The 21560-nt window shown below is 44.4% G+C and overlaps 1 protein-coding gene across 1 annotated transcript in view; it reads left to right on the top strand.

Moving 5' to 3' along the window:
* dlgap2a (discs, large (Drosophila) homolog-associated protein 2a) overlaps positions 1 to 21560 on the top strand; it is a 50873-nt gene that overhangs the window by 3505 nt on the left and 25808 nt on the right. The window contains exons 2-5 of the mRNA XM_041953788.1: positions 8026 to 8240; positions 16307 to 16375; positions 17467 to 17626; positions 18605 to 18821. Coding sequence (XP_041809722.1) covers positions 8026 to 8240; positions 16307 to 16375; positions 17467 to 17626; positions 18605 to 18821 — 661 coding nt within the window. The remainder of the gene's footprint in view (positions 1 to 8025; positions 8241 to 16306; positions 16376 to 17466; positions 17627 to 18604; positions 18822 to 21560) is intronic.

Here is a 21560-nt window from a genome sequence, read left to right as displayed (position 1 = left end):
AGCATTTGTCTGCTGTTGGTGACAGGCTCACTTGGACGAATATCAAATTCTTTTTTTTCGTGCATATATAGTCAACGTTTTGGGGCACCATCTCTCTCTCTGATGCACACTCTCCAAATTAGATATGTAAATGCACCTGGGCTGCAGTAACAGCTGTAACCTATGCCTCCTCCACCTTCCTTGCACCCTGCCTGTAACTTCACAGCACAATAACTTTGTCTTCCTGTCTCAGCCCTGATTAAAAGTCAGCGGCTCCAGCAGACGCTGCTCTGTTCTCTCCCTGCATACAGTACTGTGGTACAAAGGGAGGATTAGTCTTTGATAGTTTTGCTGATAGGGCATTGCGTAGGGATTTAATAAGCCAATTAATTGCCATGTTGGCTTGCCAAAGGTGGAGCTTGAGACGCAGAAAGCCTGCTGATTAAATTACAAAATGGAAGTGCAAAGCAGCAGAAACAAAACTGGCACTGTGACTGAAAGCTGCAGTAACACCACACACACACACACACACACACACACACACACACACACATACACACATAGGGGTTCCCTAACTTTTTCATTAAGGGGTTCCCAGATAGCTATCAGGCCACGAACCGCTACTTAGTGAGGTTTTATCCCAGGAACTCCGGGATCAGACAGCAGTTTGTAGCTAAATGTTACTCATTTCTGTTGCCTGGGGCGACAGTGTGCCTTTGTGATTACCACCGTGTCAGCAAGCATCTGCTCACATTTGTGTTTTATTACCTCAAACCTTCCGTTTCCTTTGATTCTACAAGGAGGTTGCAGGGCTAAAACTATTTCATTGTTAATTGCTAAGCACATTTTCCCATCTTTTTTGTGTGTGCTACTGCTTTCCCTGACCAAATCAATAATAATGGCTAGCTTCCTCATTTTGCTTGGTTTAATACCAGGAATGGCTGTTTTTGCAGCATTTTCTTCACTGTATGAAAGTGTTTTAGCAGGTCGTGCCATTTGGTGCAGTCCAGGACATCTAGTACCTTGTAGGATCTGGAGAGTGTCCAGGTGTTCCAGAGAGGGAACTCTGAGCATTATTGTATTGGCCTTGACTTGGTATTTCTTCTTTTTGATGTTCTCTTCCGTATATTATTTGTTTATAGTTTACTGTACAGTTAAGTTTGAGCAGCTTTCATCCGTCTCCTGTAGGCAGCCACTTCCAGAAAATAGCCTCTGATATAGCAGCTCTACGGTATCTCCCCAGCACCAAGCTGCAGATACACAAAGCTGCAGCAGCTGGTGAAGAAAGTCAAAAAGTGGCAAGCTTTGAAGCCAGGTATTTCTTCTCAGGAGCCGAAACTAAATGGAGAGTGAGTATTGGGATAACAATGATGGCCAGAAACACTCAATTCATGCCAATGTTCCATGTTTGCCGAAAGTGAAAGTAGGTGAACATGTTCCATCACGTCAGTGGCTGTCTGTCGGCTTGATTTGATGTTTCACTGCCCCCTAGTGGCCAAAAACTGACTAGCAGAGCTCTGAAGAAAAGGATGGGAGAAATCCAGATGGACATCGAAGACCTCTCTACATCGACTACGATAAAATCGGCGTATCCCACATTTCAACTGGAAAATGCGGAATAAGGCCTAATATGGAAAATCAAACCAGAATATGCTGTTTACATGACCCATTGTCATATTCCGAATAATAGTGGAATATTAGCGTGCATGTAAATGTAGTCATTGATGGCATTTAGCTGCGTAATTGGCCGATTATTCGCCCATTATCGGCACACATCTCGGGTGGAGCAGCTGTTGTGGATTTTCACAAACTGGCACAGGGATTAAGACGAGTTCACACAAGAGATTTGCTTAAAAACATACAGTTTATTTTAATTAACTGATAAATAGGCTGTGTGGGTAAGAAACATCAGCAATGAAAGAAATGCGTGGATGTGTGAGGTATGTGACGCGGAGGTGCTGAAGGTACAAAAGCAGATTATGCAGAGTGGATGTATGCATGTGTGGAAACTGTGATGGAAACATGGGATTTATGTTTGTTGCGTGTATTAATGTGAGGAATGTTAACGTCTCTTCATCGCTCCAGATATGATGAGATAAGATTTTTTTTTGTCTTCCTAGTGGAGCCGAAGCTTCAGTGGACCTTAAAGTCACATGTGTTCATGTGTGTCATGATTCACGTGCTCCATCTGTTTCCTCAGCCGATGGATTTTACTTTTATTTTTCCATTTCCACTACAGGTGGAACACAGGTAGATGGAGGTGCACCTTGTGGACGGACGGGGTGTCACAGTATTTCTTGTTTGAAAGCTCTTTTGGTCACGACTCAAACTTCATCATCATGGATAAAAAAGGAAACAAAAGAGTCGGCATTAAATTGAGAACACAACTTTAAATCACAGAGCTCTCTGGAACAACTATGTAGCGAGACGAGACGTAGGAGAAGTAGATGTGTGGATGGATGAAAGTGTAGTGAGCGTAGCAAAACAAGGCAGGCAAAGAGCGTGTACTGCGGTCACAGCATGCGGGAACCACACACGCTCTCTTTTACCTGCCATCAAAATGAGTCCAACAATGTGTTATTCTCCTCTCAGATTTCTCTGGAAATGTTTCCTTTTGTGCACTTTCTGATGCTCCTCCTGTTTTTTATGACAGGGTTTTTTTCACTTTCTCTCCAGCCTCAGCTGGTGTGAATCGACTCTGTTAGTTTGTCATGTCCTGTCATTTTTTGGAGCATTTTGTCAAAACCTTGAACTATACGAATCAAGTCAATCATTGTTCATATTTGTAGTCATTTATATTTACAGCTGGTTTGTGATTAAATCGCACTTTTACTGTGTCCTGTTCAATCCAGTCTAATTCCTTTGGTTTGACTTATGAGTTTGAGTGCTGATGAATTTGAGCAGGTAGTTTGTGCATGTAGGTGGACGAGAGGTGAAGTGATCGGAAGAGGCAGACGACAGTAAGAACGTCAGGTCAAGAAAAAGCCTCTCGAAACACAACAGGTCTCATGGCTGCACTGTATTGTACAGCGAGTGACGAAACTGTGCGTCTGCTGCAGTGGATTCCTCGCAGTATGATTGTTCTGTGCCTTGTAGCTGCACTGGAAAAAGCCCACAGCCACGTCACATCTACATTTGCCCAGTGACCTGCAGCATGAAGAAAATCGCCAAAAACAGACTCCAACCCCGCACAGGGAATCTACATTTTTAGCCACACTAGTGACGGGGGTCTGGTTACGGCAATGCCGGTTTGTTGGTTCGCCCATCACTTTGATCCAAGTCATTTTTCTCAAAGCACTGGATGTTTTGTTCATCTTTACTTTTAGTGTTTGACTTGGATTCAGTCAGTCTCAGAAAAAGCTTTGTTTTGTTCTCAGAGTAAAGGAATCAAAAGGACAAGACGATGGAATTTTGACAGCGGCTCACATCGTTTCACTCACCTTCCAGCTCACGGCTGTTTCCTTTTATATTGAGCGTGTCTGTTTACACTTCTGTGCTAACATCTGATAGCATAAAGTGTCAGTAAATAAACAACGCGAAGACGAGATGAACACAGACATTACTATGTTGCATGTGTGGGCGCACAGTGTATGTGCGAAAGGGAAAGGCGCGAGAAGAAGAGCTGGCGGTGGGCGTGCGGTAGGTGTTTAATCAGGTCTGGTAAGGAATCCGCGTATTCATTCTCCCCTGCGAGGTTGGAAGAGCAGACAGAGGGAGATAAAAGAAAACAGCACCTTCTCAGACTCGCACAGCATACCCATCCAATCTTGTGGCAGGAAATGAGGGGCCGGAGGCTGGTGGGTGGGATTACAAATGATTGAACCGTTAAGAGTTCTCTAAGTCTCTCCCTTCCTTCCTCTCACAGCCATTTATCCATCTTTCTATGCTGTGTCCCTTCTCTCCTGTCTCTGTCTCCCTGTCTATCTTACTCTAACTTATGGCAGTGACTTATGTTTCTTAGTAGGGGGGGGGTGTATAGATAGAGCTGCAGAGTTAATCAATGAAATGCACTGCTGCACTGCAGGAGCGTTGGCTGAGGCCTGCCCAGCCCCTCCACCCAGCTGAACACACATATACACACCACCCTCCCCGAGGCCTCCTGCAGACTCAGAGATCAAAGCAGTGAAAGTAAAGGTTGACACAATATGCCGATGTCTGCACTATCCCGCTCTGAGATGCATGTGAACCGTCTCACCGATGTTATTTATAGGCAAAGCCGAGGTGCCAAAGCGGCTTGGGCTTGCAGCGCGTGTGAGGAGTACCTCCTCGGTCATAAATATGATATATAAATACCTTTCCCCAAGTCATGTCTGTTCTTTATACAGCAGAATCCAGTTGATTAGAGGAAGTCGAAGTTCTGTTATCGTGACTAACTATAAATGTGAATATTGATCACACTTGAGCTGTGAATTTTCACACGAACCTCGGCTCATACTCACAAGGCGCTTCGCGTCATTGCCGTGAAAGGGCGACACATTTATTTAGGGACAGCAGAATCATCAAACTTTCCCCAAGTAATGGTACGTGGCTTGTGGACGCCATGCCGTGTCTTCCCTTTCGGTCAAGGTGAATGTTCACGTCGGCAAGCGTCCACACTCGGGCCTCGCAAGGCGTGCTGGGCCGCCATGTGTGTTTTCCCCAGCAATCAATACCAGCGCACCGCTGGCCGGCCTGTTTCTTTATCTTCACAGGGAGACACCCCGCAATCTATCCAGTTTATCAGCGAATCCAAATTAAACAAATCTCGCCGCAGCTTGCGCCTGTCCTCTGGCGTTCCGTTCAGTAATTAGACGTCTAAAAATATCAAACCCCTCCAAGACTTAATTAACCCATCGACTCCGTTTGGTAGCTGGTGCATGCCTGTCTTTGGAGGGGAGATGAATGGCTTTTATCAGCGTGTGTGTTGAGTGTGCGTTTGTGCCTGTGTGGGCGCGTGTCTGTGTGTGCGTGCTCGTGTCCGTGCATGTTTTGGATAGAGGGCATCGGAGTAAGCTTACGCATCCTTAATTCATGTGGTTTTCCACATGGTTGTGTTTCTGCTCTTGTTTTTGAGCCTCCGTGCATCTTTCTCCTCCAGTTCGCCGTCACCTTTTTGTCGTGATGTAACGCCGCAGCCTTGCAGTGAAATTTGCGACCGAGCATTGCAGACCTAGAGGACACAATGTAATCCTGATTAATCATGCTAAAGCCATGACGTAGATGGTAGACAAGAGTCAAAGGCTTCTTTGACCCAGCATGGCCTGTGATTAACAAAGAGTAGGTTGTAATAAAGACATAATTGATCAATTATCCAGGCCGTTTTGATGTGATGTGACACTTGTTAGAATAGTAATCGTGGGTGGGTGTGCATTGATGCTAGAGGTTAGTCGATTTAGTGTCACAGGGAAGATGTTTTTTTTCATGATGTTAACAAACAGATACTTTCAGTGATGAATCTGATGTCTCATGAAAGTCTCTCAATAGTTTGTTAATACAAACACTTTCTGTTGAGAATCCCAGTTCTGGTGCTTTTATTTTCAGCAGTGCATTTTTGGAAAGGATCATTTCTGTTTTTGTTTCTTTTTGAATAATAATTGCATTTCAATTGTTATTTTCCAGTGGATGACATTTGCATCAGAAAATGATTAGAGTCATGTGTCTGACGCATTAGTGACATTTGGATTCAGCCTATCTGCTCCTGACATTTCCCACAGCCAGTCAGCTGCCAGCCAGTTCATCGTGAACCTGTGAGCAGTCAGTTAGTCACTGATTGGCGTTGGGGGAAAGAAAACGGAATCAGTATTATCAGTATAATCACACATTTATACAGTATGTAATCATTAATAAAGGTTGGGAGGCTGTTTTAAAGTTCTTCTTGAGTGCAGCTCTGGTCCACTGTTACTGTAAAGTCCAAGAAATATGGACCCAAGTCAGATTTAAGTTAATGAAATCCAGAGCCGGGTGGATTGGCACCGCGCCGAGGCTGATCCGCCTGCCAGGATGTTAAAGTGATGGATGGATACGGCACCACAGAAGCCTTCAACTTCCACATAGAATTTAATGATTACTGACAATGTCATATTTTATGAGTGCAGATCATTGACCATGGAAATGCATGTCCAGCTAAAGCCTCTGACCATCGCACACAGTCAGCAGAGTGCAACAAGGTAAATCTGAAAAGGAAAATAGAAAACAAGGGAGGCTGGAAGGGTGGTGGTGTGGTGGTGGTGGGGGGGTCTGCGTCTGCGTGTCGTGCTGTATCATCTGTGTGTTTGTTTGTAGCAGAGGTGAAGACCCTGACTCAGCTGCCGCTGTTGTTGTCACAGTAATTGAACTCTGCTGCAATGTTTAACGAAAGCGAGAAAATGAGAGAGTGTGTGAGTCAGAGAGAGAAATAGAAAGAGTGGTATTGTGCGTAATGAGCTTGTGAACAATCATCATCAGTTCATTACATGTGTGGGTGAAGTTAGCCCAGCACATTTTAATAAGCTGCACAACCATCTCCAACACGGAAACCTATTAGAATCATATAATAACATTTCTACATGTTGTGTAATGCATGTACCGTAATGGAGGCACATTTGTCTTTCACCCAGACCATGATTCAGAAAATAGTTTTGCTCCACATGATCTCTATTCACGAGCATTCTGTAATACCAGTAACATGCCCCGCTTGAGATGGATTCTAATAGCAAAATTGCCTGTCTGAAAGCATGCAAGACTATCGTCAAAGTGCATTAACCCCGACTCAGTACTGCCAGAGCACCTGTATGCAAGACGCTCTGTTTGCCTCCCTGCTCGCTTCACACACTACATTTAAGACCGCCGTGATGCTGCTTGTTGGGTGTGAAATATTCACTCCATATGCAGTGAAGACAGGCAGTGGGTGCCAGTGAGACACCGTTTTCCTCACTTTGAATGGGATAATGGTGACGCCGACGTCTGGATACTCAATTACCTGGTTTAACGAGTGGAAGAAAATTGCTACATGTAAACTGCCTGGCTTGTTTTGATGGCAGGTTTGCACAAGCGATAGCTACGACGGGCTGAGCAAAGATAGCTCCTTTTCTCTATTTTCAAGCCTTCTTTTGCCAGTAATTATGATTAACAGGCCCGCCAAATTTCTAACAGCGTTTCAGTCAAGGTTTTCAGCAGTTTGTAACCTGGCCAAACAAAAGAGAAGCTCATACACTGAGCACCTGTGGAAGCTGTGAGAACGCTTTGAATGTGTGTTGGCTCATTATGGAAATGATGTAACTGAATGGATGGAACCAACTGTGCCCGATGAAGGGGGTTCAATACAAGTGTCAATCAAATTGTGCATTGCTTCATCACTGGAAAATGGTTTTAATGCCTCAACGTTGCTCCATGTAGATTGACTTTACGTGGCCCTTGAGGAGTTAAGAAAAATCTCAGCCCTTTTATCTTATATTCAAGATAAAGTCGGTGCGCTCTTGCAGTGCGGAGGTGGGAATGTAATGTTCTTTCATCATGAACTGTTTTTACCCACAGTGATGTTTTAGGAAGATACAGGAAACATCTTGCAAGAGTCTTTTATGATGGATGAAAAAGCATAACCTGAAAGAGACTTATCATCTGACTCTACAGTTCCTCTCAGCTCCATGGATCTTTCTAGCGTCTTTCCGCTCATTGTTTTGATGACAGGCTGCAGCTGTTTTCTCACCCCTCTCATAGCATAGCACTCTCACCCTTAAAACCCACTGTACCCTACCTGCTCAGCACCAAATCGCCCACTGACAGAGTTAGCGACTGGCTGGTGAACATATTGGAGCATTTAGCAGCTAAACAGTCAGGTGTTTCCCTCATGAGTTGTTGGAGACCAAACCTCAGCTAAATGGAGCGTGAATATTGGATTTACATTCATCAGGCTGCCAGAAACACAGCTCTCAAACAAATGCAGATGCTACTTCCTGTTTGGGAACGGGCAGCTGTTTGCGATCACGTCCGCCATAAATTTATGAAGTGAGAATATGAGAACGTTGTGTGTGCAGCTTCACGCGCTGCCCCCAGGTGACCAAGAAATCTGTTATCCCCCGTGCCACCCAGGTGCCCCAGGATGACTGGGGGGGTTACCCCGGCGATGGGAAGGATGACGAGATCCCCTGTCGTCGGATGCGGAGCAGCAGCTACGTTAAAGCCATGGGGGACGAGGAGAGCGGAGAGTCGGACTCCAGCCCCAAGACATCGCCTCAGAAGTTGGTGCGGCCTGACGCCCTGGTCAAGGCCATCGTCAGACCCAGGGACCTGCTGGACTCCCAGAGGTACGCCACATGACACGCTTGTGTAGATGATCCAACACGAACAATCAAGTGACCAACAATGTTTGCAGTCTGCGTATATGTTTCTTAGTGTACCACACTGAGATTTTGATCTAACCACTGAGGGTCCCAAAGACAAAAGGTTTAAAATGTTGTGGTTATGTAGTGGCTTTAAGTAATGAATATCCCAGTGGGGCAATTCCACTTATTCCAGAGAATTTCTAGAAATGTGACATATTAAAATAATGTAATAAAATGTGATGGAATGGAATGATGCATTGAGACATTTGGATTATTCTCAAAACGTGCCTCATTGTGTGTTCCTGTTTTCAGATTGCACTTTAAGAGTCCACCTTTCCTCAGCTCAGTATCTTATGTTTTGAATATCGTGCTTGTTATTTATTTGCTTTAACATGTTCCCTCCAGCAGTGTTGGCAGTTTTCTTATGCTAGTGCCCCACCGCCACATCAGTGTCAAGCTCTTGATAGCTGAACCCTGCACTCATTAGAATCCATTTACGGGTGTTCATATCAGTGTCTTCAACTGCGAGAGAGTGCTCAGTGCGCTCTTCTGGGATGCGTCCCATTAAATGGTGAGGAAATGGAGGGCTTTTGTTTTGGTAACTCGGCAGCGGAAGAAAACGCTCATAAGAGGATTACATGATGAGACAAGCTGAAGACAATGTCACAGAAAAATAAACACAAGAATCTATGCTATGGAGATATACAAGTGAGTTATTAAGATTACAGCGTTAACAAATCCTTCAGATTAGGATGAAATTAGATTATAGAGTGCTTGCACCAAAAAGGAGCACTATAAGATAAAGACTAGCCTCATGTAACGAGAGAGACCCTTCAGTAACAGCTTTTTCCCCTGAGGTGTTTACTGGGATTGTGTTATTATTAACATGAATGTTAAGATGATGTACCTTTCTTAATCTCCCTGTGCGCAAAGTCAATTATAGTAGAGTGAGATGCAGTGATGATACACTGCAGGTGTTACTCTATGGCTTCTTTAGGTCGGAGATGAATTCCCTTTTCTATCCTGCTGCTTTATTGTGTATTGTATCTCCTGACGACTGTCTGTTTTATCTTTCTGCTCGCCTTCTGTTGCACCTCACATCCCATCTCCATCTTTATTTCGCTCATTTCAATCAATCAATCAAACCTGTTCCTGGGCAGACACCAACCACAAATACAAAAGATGCTGCCATCGCCCCTCATTCGCTGTTAAAAAGCTTGCTTTTCCCGTTATCTCCAGGAGCTGTTTGGATGTTCATTTTTCAATTTTAAATTCATAAGTGAGACTATTCAAATATTACTTATCGTCTTATTTTACTCCCTATTGTGGTCTCAAATTGTATTGTGATAGTACTTCAGACAACAAATCATCACATTGTGTGTTACAGATGAATCTTTTCCAGAGTCATTCCTTTAAAAGGTGCCATTACGAGAAAGCAAATTCACTGCTGTTCCCCCTTCAAAGGGACCTGTTCCTCTTTGTTGGCAGCAGAATGTGAAAACAGTAATTATGGACCAAATTCACAAGTCTGTTTTAATAATGTGACAATTTAAAAAATATCCTAGACGCACTCTTCAAAACACAGCATTTCATCTGCCTTGGCTCTGCTTCGTGAGCCGTGCATATTGAGTGCATTTACCAGTCGATGTCTGAGTTCAGTTTGGTCGTCCTCATCTAAGGCCTTCAGCAGCATCTTAAAGACCTGGTTGTACTGTGTGTTCTCATTTTTAGACATTTTTTAGATCGAGTGTTTCCATTTATTTTTCATTTATTTTTGAGAAAGCTTTAGGAGTAAGTCAAACTGCACTTAAACGAACCTCAGAGGCTCTATTTGAGTTAATCAAAAGGTATGTGCCAAAAAAGGTTAGAGACAACTGTTTCCAATTTCTGGTAACTGTGTGACCAGAGCTACGCAGGGGCAACTATGGTGCAGGGTTGGCTTAGGAAGAACATGCTTTTAACGGTGGTTGTGGGCCTCGCTTCGTTTAGGACCAATTAAATCACCTGCGTTCTGTCCCGTCACTTTAAATCTGTGGGCTTTATGCTCTCTGACACTTTGGTATGGACAGAAAAGAGCCGCAAAATCGCCACTCATGTCATTATGTGGGAGGCGCAATACCTGGTGAAATATCAATAAGCCAATGAGAGCAAGTGACAGTGGTGAAAGCAGGGACGAATCCGACCACAATTATGCTGATATTGAAAGGCAGAAAAAATCATTTCTCTCTTGTCAGTGTCATGATAGAAAGAGAAATATGGCTTTTGCAACTCAGTACATCCTGACATGACAGGATTTCAGGACATGTTTGGACTACTGACATTACTTGGTAATACTAAAGTGGCTTAAAGGATAACTTTGTCCGTGTACTCTGGCTCAAAACAGTAAGGACGTCCACCATAAACAAAGTCATCGTCCACCACCTCAGAGTCGGAAAAATATTCATCCATTTTGTGAAAAATAACAGTCGCAAACTACAGCTAAACTAGCCGACCACCGCAGAGTTAGCCGTGTTGTGGCTGGTTGCTCGCAGCGCGCGGCGCTCGAAAATAACATCATCCGCGTCAGAAGTAGTTGTCTAGAGACACTGGATGTTGATAACATGCCACCACGGGCTCAGAGGGGAATAGCGCCAGCACATCATAACAAAATATTGGAATATGAACGAGTTTCGCCGCAGATTATGCGTTTATAGAGGCTACGCACGGGTGCCCTGATAACTCGCATTATACGGATATACGCGCCGCTCCTCTGGGGCTAATTTCTTCAAAACGACTCCAAATGCCACCAAAGTTGTCTGGGTGTCTAAATGGTCGTATTTAATGCTACAAATAAGGTCCAGGTTGTAAAAAACGAAAGTTATCCTTTAAAGCTGTTAGAAGTATTGTTCCATCAACATCAAATATGGACTTTTCTCTCAATTAGATAAGATCAGTTGAATTCATATTTGGGCTACAGGTAGAGATGAGAGGCAGAAAGAAAGAAAGAAATCAGTGGAACTGAAATTGCAACAACATAAGAGCAGAGGATAAAAATACAGGTACGGTCAGGTATGATAGCTTCTTTAAAGACAACATTCGAATAGCTAACGCTTTGGGAGGCTCTTCCTCCCTCTGTCGGAGCACAATGCAAGTACATCCTCCATGCAGTGTGTGTTGCTCAGGGAGGTTTGCTGGACTGTGTCGAGAAACTCTCCACAGACCTGCTGCAACTTCTGCATAAATCACACTGTGTGTGCGTCTGTTCTGCCTCTGGTCTGCATGAGCCCAAAGGCAAATAATCTGCCATGAACTGCAGACATTATGCAAAGGTGACCTTGTGTCTGACCTCAGTGTAGAGCGTGGCCACGTCGCTGCAGTGTGTGATGTCAGACAGTCACAACAAGAGACGCTGAAACACATACTAACAGATTCCCTCGCTCTCACTGTCATATCCTCTGCTCGCTCTTCACGCCGCCGCTACTCGCTCGTACAGAGCAGCTTTTTCCCCGGAAGCTCGGAAACCGCAGCAGGCACCGCCCACAGAATCCACTAATGCGCATCGCTGCCGTTAAGATGACCCCGATGAAAACACGTACCTGCATACACCTGCGTTTGTGATGTCTCTCGCTGCAGGGTGACAGCAGCAGGAGGAAGGGCAGCTGAGATGTTCACCTTCTGCAGTCATGGGCCATAAGTAGTACCTGTGCATGCTTTTATAATAGGCCAGATATTCATCCCAGAGGATGTGGTGTAATTGAATGTTATTGATTGTGATCAGGCAGGAACATAATGATATCCCTCACAGAAGACGCCATCGTTTGGCTTTTCAAACAGCTCTTTCAGAGCTTGTAAGTAATGTGTGAGGCAGCTACGGTGAGGTGTGCTCCTTTTTCCACATCTTGCAAAGCTTCCCCAGACAATCCATTTTGAGTAGCTGTAAACAGTGAATGATTTATGAGGATGCAACAGCAGGGAGGGCTATCAGTTGCAGTTATTGTACTCCAAGGCCCCTCTGAATAATGGCTCTCTCAGTGGTTAGACGGAGAGTCTGCTGGGCTCTGCTGAAAGAAAGATATTGACCAGCATGGATCAGGCTGTGTGGCCTGCCTCTGCATCGAGTGCAGCAGCAGCATTGTTGATAGTTAGGGTGTCATCAATGGAGAGTCCTGATGCTCCCCTTAACACACGCTCAGAACGCTGTGCTCAGAAATGTCCTGGTTTTACTGATCGCAACAGTGTGAGACTGGTTTGGTGCAGCGCTAGACCAATAACTGCTGAATGCAGATATGTATTGGTGTTTTCGCCTATGAATGACAAGAAATTGCACTACAGAGTCTGATGGGTAAAAGATATGTGTGAAACCGTGTCTCCATTGCATAGTGAGCACCAGTGGCGTGCACAGACTTTTTGAAGGGCAGGGGCGAAAAGGACTTCACTTGAGCATGCGTTTTGGTGTCCAAGAGGGCACTTTAGCACGCGTTTTGGCGTCCAAGAGGGCACTTTAATGCACGTTTTGGCTCCCAGGGGGCACTTTAGCACGCGTTTTGGCGTCCAAGAGGGCACTTTAATGCACATTTTGGCTCCCAGGGGGCACTTTAGCACGCGTTTTGGCGTCCAAGAGGGCACTTTAGCACGCATTTTGGCCCCAAGAGGGCACTTTAATGCACGTTTTGGCTCCCAGGGGGCACTTCAGCACGTTTTGGTGTCCAAGAGGGCGCTTTACCACGCGTTTTGGTGCCCAAGAGGGCACGTGTTTTGGTGCCCAAGAGGGCACTTTAGCACGCGTTTTGGTGTCCAAGAGGGCACGTGTTTTGGTGTCCAAGAGGGCACTTTAGCACGCGTTTTTCAACAATTGGGCCATGAGGGGGGTCGGTCGCCCCCCCCTGCCCCACCTCTGTGCACGCCACTGGTGAGCACTGACCAGTACATTTTTCACCTTCAGATGTCCCACGCAGTACATATGTTGGTCACAACTCTTAAAACACAACTTGACATCCTTTATACAGTCATGTGTTCACCAAGGGCTGAACCTCGCTCCATCCTCGCTTGTGAGAGACTGAGCCAATGAACCTGTTTACCTGTGGAATGATCCAAACAGGTGTTTTTGGAGCGCTCCACAACTTTCCCAGTCTTTTGTTGCTCCTGTCCCAACTTGCTTGAAACATGTTGCTGCATCAAATTCAGAATAAACATATCAATGTTCATGTTTTTGTTTTGTTTTGTTTTTTAAATCAAAAGCAGGCTTCAGTCGGGAAAACACTCTTATTCGAAAGAGAACACGGCACAGCCATGTTTGCAAACCAGGCTGCTCTGTGATCGTTTGCACCAAAGAGTGCCCGAGGGACACGGCGCCAAATGGTGGCGAGACCAGCTTTTGCTTTTAAACAAAGGGGAAATACTCACTGTTAATAACAACTATTGTTTTACACTCCAACATTTTAAATCAACCATTTGGACAAAGATATTCTTGACTTTTCATCAACCTGAAGAGGATTTGATTTGGACACAGTTTACATAAAAGTCCCGTCCAGTGCCATTTTAAACGGCTCTCATCATTTGTTCAGAAGTGAGCCTGTTTTCATTTCTTTGTGTTCTTGGCACCATCGTGCTGCGATCCATATCTGTTGTGTTTTAAGTCCGCACACAAGAGGCACCGTGGACGTCGAGTGCCACCTGACACGAGAGCTCTCGCGCTATGATGGTTCACCGGGCTTGCTGGGATGGAACTAGATTGGATTCAAGTCAGACATGGCGCAGCTTGGATTCCCCCTGCTCTTGTAGCAATTTGATGTCCCAGGGGGGCATTCAGAGGGGCCAAACACAAATTTGACAGCAGCGGCTCCCTGAAGCAAATCATGTTATAGTGAGAACAGGCTGTCAGGTTGTGTCACCCCCCTTCATCTTTCCCTCTTTCGAGCTGTCTGTCGCTCTCGTGGTTGACAGGATCGCCTCTTTTCTCATCTCACCAGTAAAGAATGCATCACGGTCGTGGGCCCGCTGAGCTGGAACAGCCTGTGCACTAGATAGAAAGTTAGATGTCAATGATTTTTTTAATTAATAACCATTTGCAGCCCCCAACCACCCCTCCGTTACAACTTCACCCTCGGGTCCTGCACGTCCTGTGAGCTGCAGAGCCGACAGCTATGATAAATTCAATATGAATCAGCCTTTTGTGCCATAGCGGGAGCTGCCAAAGATGCATAAAGAATGTATCAATGTTGATGGGAACCAAATGACGTGGCAAATTTCACAATCCTGCATTAGCATAATGAATCAATCACTAACGATGTATCTGATAGCAAGCTGCGTTAACACACATGCACACACAGGCGCAGGAGAATATCAGTAATTAACCTCCATCTCTGGCACCTTAACTCCTTTTTAAATGACTGTGGCCTTGTGTCTAAACACCACAAGCCAATAAATGCCATCATTTTTGTGGCAGTTTATAAAATAACTCACATTTGTTTGCCCCCCACCATCCACGGTTAGCTTCTTGAGGCACCATAATTAATCAAAGTAAACACTGGCGATGCATTCGATAATTTCTGATTCGACATAATGTAATTACTCATTCAGATAGCAGTGGGTGTGAGCATTTTCCCTCAGAGCTCAAGGTCAGAACAGAATTCCAATCCATTGATTTGTGGCTGTGAGGGACGTGTCATGCATAGTTCTACTTCTCTGTCGTTTTAGACTCTACTATGAATGTAACACCTAATGTTATGGAAAAGATGGGTCATTTTTGTCTCCCACTACCTAACGTCCTGTCCAAAAACGCATCAACTGCTGCGTACGGCTCTTGATCTTTGGCATGTGGCTTGAACAGAATGAGCTATGTGTGTTTTAAAACACAGCGAGTGTGTGCCGTGGCCACGCTGATGGTGAAGTGTATTAAACACATTAACTTTGCATACATTCCCTTCGTCAGGGTCTTCTCACCAAGATGAGATTCACTCCTCTTGCTATCCTCCACCCCTCTGGGACCCATTTGGAAGATAGAATTGTTCTCCGTAGGGCTTTTGCGGTGCATTCTGTGTGTCAGAAAGGAAATATATCTGCTGATTTCCACTTTCTGGATTAGCAGACACATTTCCCCCATCTCACCCTCTTGCTCTCTTGTTAATACAAGTGTACGTTAACCCTTCTTGCAAAGTCTTCGATCCTGCAGCAATCCTTTTTCACGCTTCAGAATTGTCCTTGTTCCTTCCTGATGTTCTATGCGCCGCTCAATCAAGCTGTTGTCGAGGCCGGACTTTTTGCGACCCCAGAAAACGTACTTTCGCTGGCAGCATGGAAGGCAGGAAGTGTGAGATTCCCCATCTTCCCTTGCCTTTATATGGGCCAACAATGGAAGTGCATTAGCGCCAATCAGAGACATTAGGGGAAATTTGCTCTGGCATGATTTGATTAAGGGCCAACGTACACTCAAAACAGCCTCGCTTCACTCAACTGACTATAACAGACATCTTTACAGGCATGGATGGATGAAGTATGCCTCCGTACTGCCTCAGCCGGTGCACTTATGTCTGATCTTGTCAGCTAAAAAGCTCCACTAAGTTTCATTGCTCAGGGAAGGATGTTAGGTAGGCTTTCTTTTTGTCATTCTCATTTGGTTCAATTAACCAAATCTAATTCGCCACACAGGAGAATAAAGTGTATTTTATGATGTAGTGTAATTGTTTTTTGCGTGCGCCATTTCATCGCCGAGTGCTTTGTTATAATTTGTTTGTTAGTGCTGGTGGACAGTGCGTGCGTGTGTGTGTGCCTGCTGTGCAACAAAACTCATAACACACTCCTCATTAAGACGTTTCATTTATAGTTTATTGCCTTAACCAGCTATATGTTACTGTAGCATTCTCCCACTTTCATCATCAACCTGCGGCCATGCTGGTCACATTGTATCACCCTAATGTTTGCAGCACTTTGGTGAAAACTCCCAAGCAAACATTCAGGTCACCATGAATGCCATACAGAGCCACCTCTATTGGACTTGTGCCCAGTGACGTCACATCCATCCAGCTCCCACTTAAGGGACCCAGTAACTCTGTTTTCTTTTCTACCCACAGCTCTTACCGCCTGGATAAAATCAACAGTGACATGCGTAACTACATCACCAATTTTGCTGCAGACTTAAGGTGAATACAGGCTCAGCGCCTCCCCTCCCCTTACCTCTCCGCTGCTGCCATGTTGCAGTGGTCAGCCGTCGGAGCCAGCTGGCTCGCTGCCCTGCTGACATACCCAGTATGGACGCCTCACAGAGCAAACACTCAAGACCAGTCAATGAGAGGTCACCTGGGGCAATCTGCTCATACTGGCAAAGCAGACGGCACTGTTAAACTTAATATAGATATGATTCGATTCACTGCTATATATTACTTCAGCATGGTAGTAAAAATCTTTCTCATACTGTATTAAAAGTGAACTAGGTATGTTTTGAGAGATTGATCGCATTAAGAGATAGTACTTCTTCCTGTTTCCAGCTTCTTTATGTTTCCCACTTCACTCAGACCTCATCTGTGGATGTTGCTGCTCTGGGATGTTGAGAAGGTTGATATTATTTTGCAAATACACACAGCTTTGCTACAGCATGACAAGATGGATTGGGGGACTTTTAATCACGCTGGCATTTTCCTCGCTGCCAAACGCCAGTGTTTATCTCTATAAAAAGCCCAGAAACTGCTTACTCATCCCTGCCTGTCATCAGAAATAGATCTGGCGGAGGGAACCTCATTTTGGTATTCCTAATGTGACTCACATAGTATTCTTTAGTTTACTTAGAGCACCTTTTTTCCTCCATGTTTTTCTCATAGTCTCTCCAGCAGATTTCAGACCAAACTGGGGTTTCTGAACATCTCTCTCGCGCTGCTGGGGTAGCACATTTAATTGACCTGCCTGACACCGGGTGCTCTCTGAAGTGCTTGCTCACTAACTAGCTCCTGATTTGCATTTCCCTCATTTCCAAGCATTGATTGGATGTTTCAGCAGAACAGAAATCGAACTGCCTTTTTAAGGACACTGGTGAACACATCAAGAGAGGCGCAATGTCATAACCAGCCTCCACTGCCCTTAATAGCACTTAATTGCTTTGTCATCATATTACACCTGTAGCCACTAGTCAAACTGCCTATTTATAAGTTAAGCTACATTTGATTGACTTGCTTAAGAAATCATCACCATGGCTGTAGTCCCACTCCCCGCCTGCTTCTCCTTTTCTCTCTCTGTTCAGTCAGAGCTACCACTTGCAAGCCACCAGGGACATGCACCCAAGCATTGCCCTGGACCCCTCTGCCAACTACAACTCTCCCAAGTTTCGCTCCAGGAACCAGAGCTATATGCGGGCCGTCAGCACCCTCAGCCAGGCTAGCTGTGTTAGCCAAGTGAGCCAGGTGAGTCTGCACGCTTTCAATTAAGAAGGTTTTTAAACCCTTCCTTGTACCGGAGAGAAATGGTTCTTACCCTGGGGGCTGCTAAGGGACCCCGAGGAGGAGTCTCCAGCAACATTTAACAATTTCACCACAAATTTCTTCATTTAAAACCTCAGTTGAAGAACATGACTGTCGTACTCATAGTTTTCACTCTCACTGTGACTGTTTTTTAGAAAGCACTCATCTTTTTTCTGACCTTATTTTACTCATACTTGATTTATATGACATGTTGCATGTTGTTTATCTAGAAACATTAAAAGACTCCAACAGGGGTTGTTGAGATATTCATCTCCCTCTTAAAAGAGAGGAATATTAATTTGTTCAGAGTCTTAAAAGCTCAACTAAACTCTTACTAATTTCAGATCCCAACAGAACAAGATGCCTCTCTTTGATTCTTGACATTTCCAAGTAGGAATGAAGTGAAGCAATTTCTACTCAGTGAACGACCATTTGTAACAAGTCAGGATCAGAGACATAACAAGATACATCATACACATCTGTAACAGGAAACAGAAATATTTCAACATCAACAACAAATCTTTAACAGCAAACTCTCTGACACAGTATGAGCTTGATTTCAGGGAAAGTTACATCACGTTGTTGTATTCAGACAAATCAAAAGCCACACCAGCCTGCAGACTCTCTTTTAGTTTGGAAATATGACTGAACGATTTCCAGGCAACACTCAAAAAATACAAAAATCATTTTGGTGACATTATAAAAACACCTTTTTCATTGACCTCTCCACTGCTCTAAGCCTATTAAAATGTGCACTCATTTGAGTTTAACAGCAAGCCCTGTTCTCATTCTCAGGGAAATTGACAGAAAACTCAATGTCAGGTTTTACAAGTGACCAATTTATGTCTCCAGATGACCAAATAAATATCCTCACTTGCTTAACAATAGAGAAAGCATGCTTATGGCGTTTGTTCCTTACAGGTGAGTGAAACAGAAATAAATGGCCAGTTTGAATCAGTGTGCGAGTCGGTGTTCAGTGAGGTGGAATCCCAGGCCATGGAGGCTTTGGACCTGCCCGGCTGCTTCAGAACCCGGAGTCACAGCTACCTGCGAGCCATCCAGGCCGGCTACTCCCAAGACGATGACTGCATCCCCCCCATGGCCTCCACTGTCACCTCCACCATCAGGTCTACCACAGGTAGGCAATTGGACGTCAAATCAATTTGCACAATGCAATGTGATACATCCTGGATGTTGGTGTTTTTGTTAGTACTTACAAACTGACACCAAAAGCTTACATTTGGCATTAACATGTGTTAATGGATGAATATAGAACAGTTAGTGCAAACTGGTTGTATTGTCAAGCAGCTTCATATCTTTGCATGAATCACACTTGTATGTTTCCATTGTTTTTGATGGACGTATGATTACTGCAGCGAGCACTTGTGAGCTGTGCTAGTTCATCGTACTGTATTTTGGATACAGTGCTTCATCTGCTCATCCATTGGATGCATCAGAGAGTAAAGCTATGAACCCTATTGAAAACCACAAATGGAAATTGTCTGAAGTAAAAATCAGGTCAGAATAAGGACTTGACTGCTTTTTCCACTACATTTTGGAAATCTGACTTTCTTTATGATGCCACGTGGTGACACTTGTGAACGTACTCACAGCTTCATTGCGAACTGGGCAAAGAAACGGTGAAATTGCCATATGCAAAGTATGCATTGTTTCCTTGCAAACCCAGTTTACACTTAAATATCACAGCATATACTATGAAATTTCTTCACTCACAGATGTTCCCTTCAAACAAATTATTTTGTCCCATTGCAAAGCTCATGTCTACACACAATGAGATCACATTACAGAACTGCACACCGTTGTGTCTAGACCTGGAAATTCAATAATGTAAAGCTGACAATGCATATACCAACAACTGAACTGTCACACTGGTTAGTCACATATATCACACATGCAACCTTGTTCCAATAAATCAAAGCCGTACTCAGCTGACACGTGCATTTATATTTGATACTGAAACTTGATTATAAATTGTGAGCTGCTGGTGGTTTGAAGAATTCCCATGATTCCTGGCTTCACAGAGGAAATGATACGTCCTTGTACAGATGAAGAATGTGGGAAGAAAAGAAGAAAAAGTGTCCAGAAGAGACCTCTGAGTGGATTCCACCGCTTTCCACAGTAGACTCATGAACCTATGATATCAGTTGGACTATACATAATAGGGAGTGTTAGAGGTGTGGCCATCTGGAGATGTGCTTATGATAAATTCTTCATACCTGTAAATGTTTGCTTACACTGCTTTCTCAGTAAAATCAAATATCTTTGCATTCTTAGGATACAAAGTATGGTTTTGGTATGTGAAGGATTTCATCACTATTTTGGACATGGGGCAATTGGTGCTTTGAATCAGTCTGTCAAACTGGACCTCATATTTTCAATAGGGTTCATACTATACTTCCTGAAAATGGTTTGGAAGCTTTGCTCATCTTTGCCTCTTTTCATTGCACAAAGTACACATTTCCTTACCTCGACTGAAAGCAGAAAAGCATGCAAGGACTGTTCTTACACCTCATTTATTAGAAATATTGTCCATTCTCTGTGATGTGTTCTGGGAGATAGGAGTTTCAGCTTTGTGCATTGAAAAGATGTGAAGAATGCATGCTACAAATTAAGGTTGAGAAGGCAGTGTAAATCATTAAATGGAATGAGTCAAAATGGGAGTACTTTCCCAGTGTTGCACTGGTTTTCAAGACTGTAATGTATAATGCTATCAAAGATTATTAAAATCCTAGAATACAAAATCCTCAATACACAGCCATGGTACACAGAGTGAATTTGGGCAGTAATCATAAGGATAGCACTTAGTTGTTGCAGATTTCTGCTATTATCTTATTTTGACTCATGGCATTCAGTGCATGATTTGATGTTACTACTTTGTGGCAATAAAAAGCACATTCTCTCCAGCTGCTCACACCTGTGGCCATATTACAGATACACATTTACATTTGTCTTCCAGACAGAAATTATGTGCAGGAAGACTCTTGTTTACCTGACCAGGCCAGTGTACATGAGGATTTGGCAGACACGGCCCCTTTGGCTCATGATGATCTAGGCTGCCCAATCAGAAGAGACAGACTATACCAAGATAACATGGGGGCTACAGCCAAACCTCTGTCTGGACCGCCTGTTTCTCCAAGCCTCTTCAGATCGCCCAGATCTAGCGCCCCCGAACGGCCATCACCTAAAGCCATCCAGGCCAGTATCAAAGAATCAGCCACCTTGGCTGCAGCTATCAGTATGCAGTGGAAGGAAGAGGTCTCGGCCATGCGTCGAGAGCTCGCTGATCTAAGGAGGGACCTCTGTAAAGAGCTGCGTGCTTTCAACAGCAATTTCAACACTTTCACCCAGCATTACAACACATGGTCTCCCCAAGGTGCCAACATGGCTGCTGGAGCTGATGTAGGTTTAGGCGGTGGGGCAGGGACAGGGACAGGATCGAGGTCAGGGGCAGGGGTGGGGGTAGGTGCAGGAGGACATGGAACCTCTGCAGCAGACAAAGCCACTGGGGGAGCTAGAGAGAAGAAACCCCAGGTATCAAAAGTGTCTGTCGGGACCCAAGCCAGAAGCAAGGTACTGGTCCGGCAAAGTACTGCAGATGCAGCTGTCAACTGTCCAGAAGAGAAGGAGGAAATGAAAGGTGCCCGCAGAAATCTGCCAAAACAGCTCTCTATGGACCCAAGCATCCTTGCATGTCCACAGTCAATGTTTGTGGAGAGTGCCATACCGCTTTCTTTGGATCCAATACTTCCAGGTTCTGTTAGAGCAGTCGAACCAGAGCCATTTGACTTGACTGCTGTTCCCTTTAGAGCTAAACCAGAACCAGAACCACAGCTATCAGACCATGCAATTGTGAGTT

Source organism: Chelmon rostratus, chromosome 15 (assembly GCF_017976325.1).
Source record: "Chelmon rostratus isolate fCheRos1 chromosome 15, fCheRos1.pri, whole genome shotgun sequence".
Taxonomy (NCBI): domain Eukaryota; kingdom Metazoa; phylum Chordata; class Actinopteri; order Chaetodontiformes; family Chaetodontidae; genus Chelmon; species Chelmon rostratus.
Note: the sequence above shows the minus strand (reverse complement) of the source record. Positions and strands in the feature narration are given on the sequence as shown.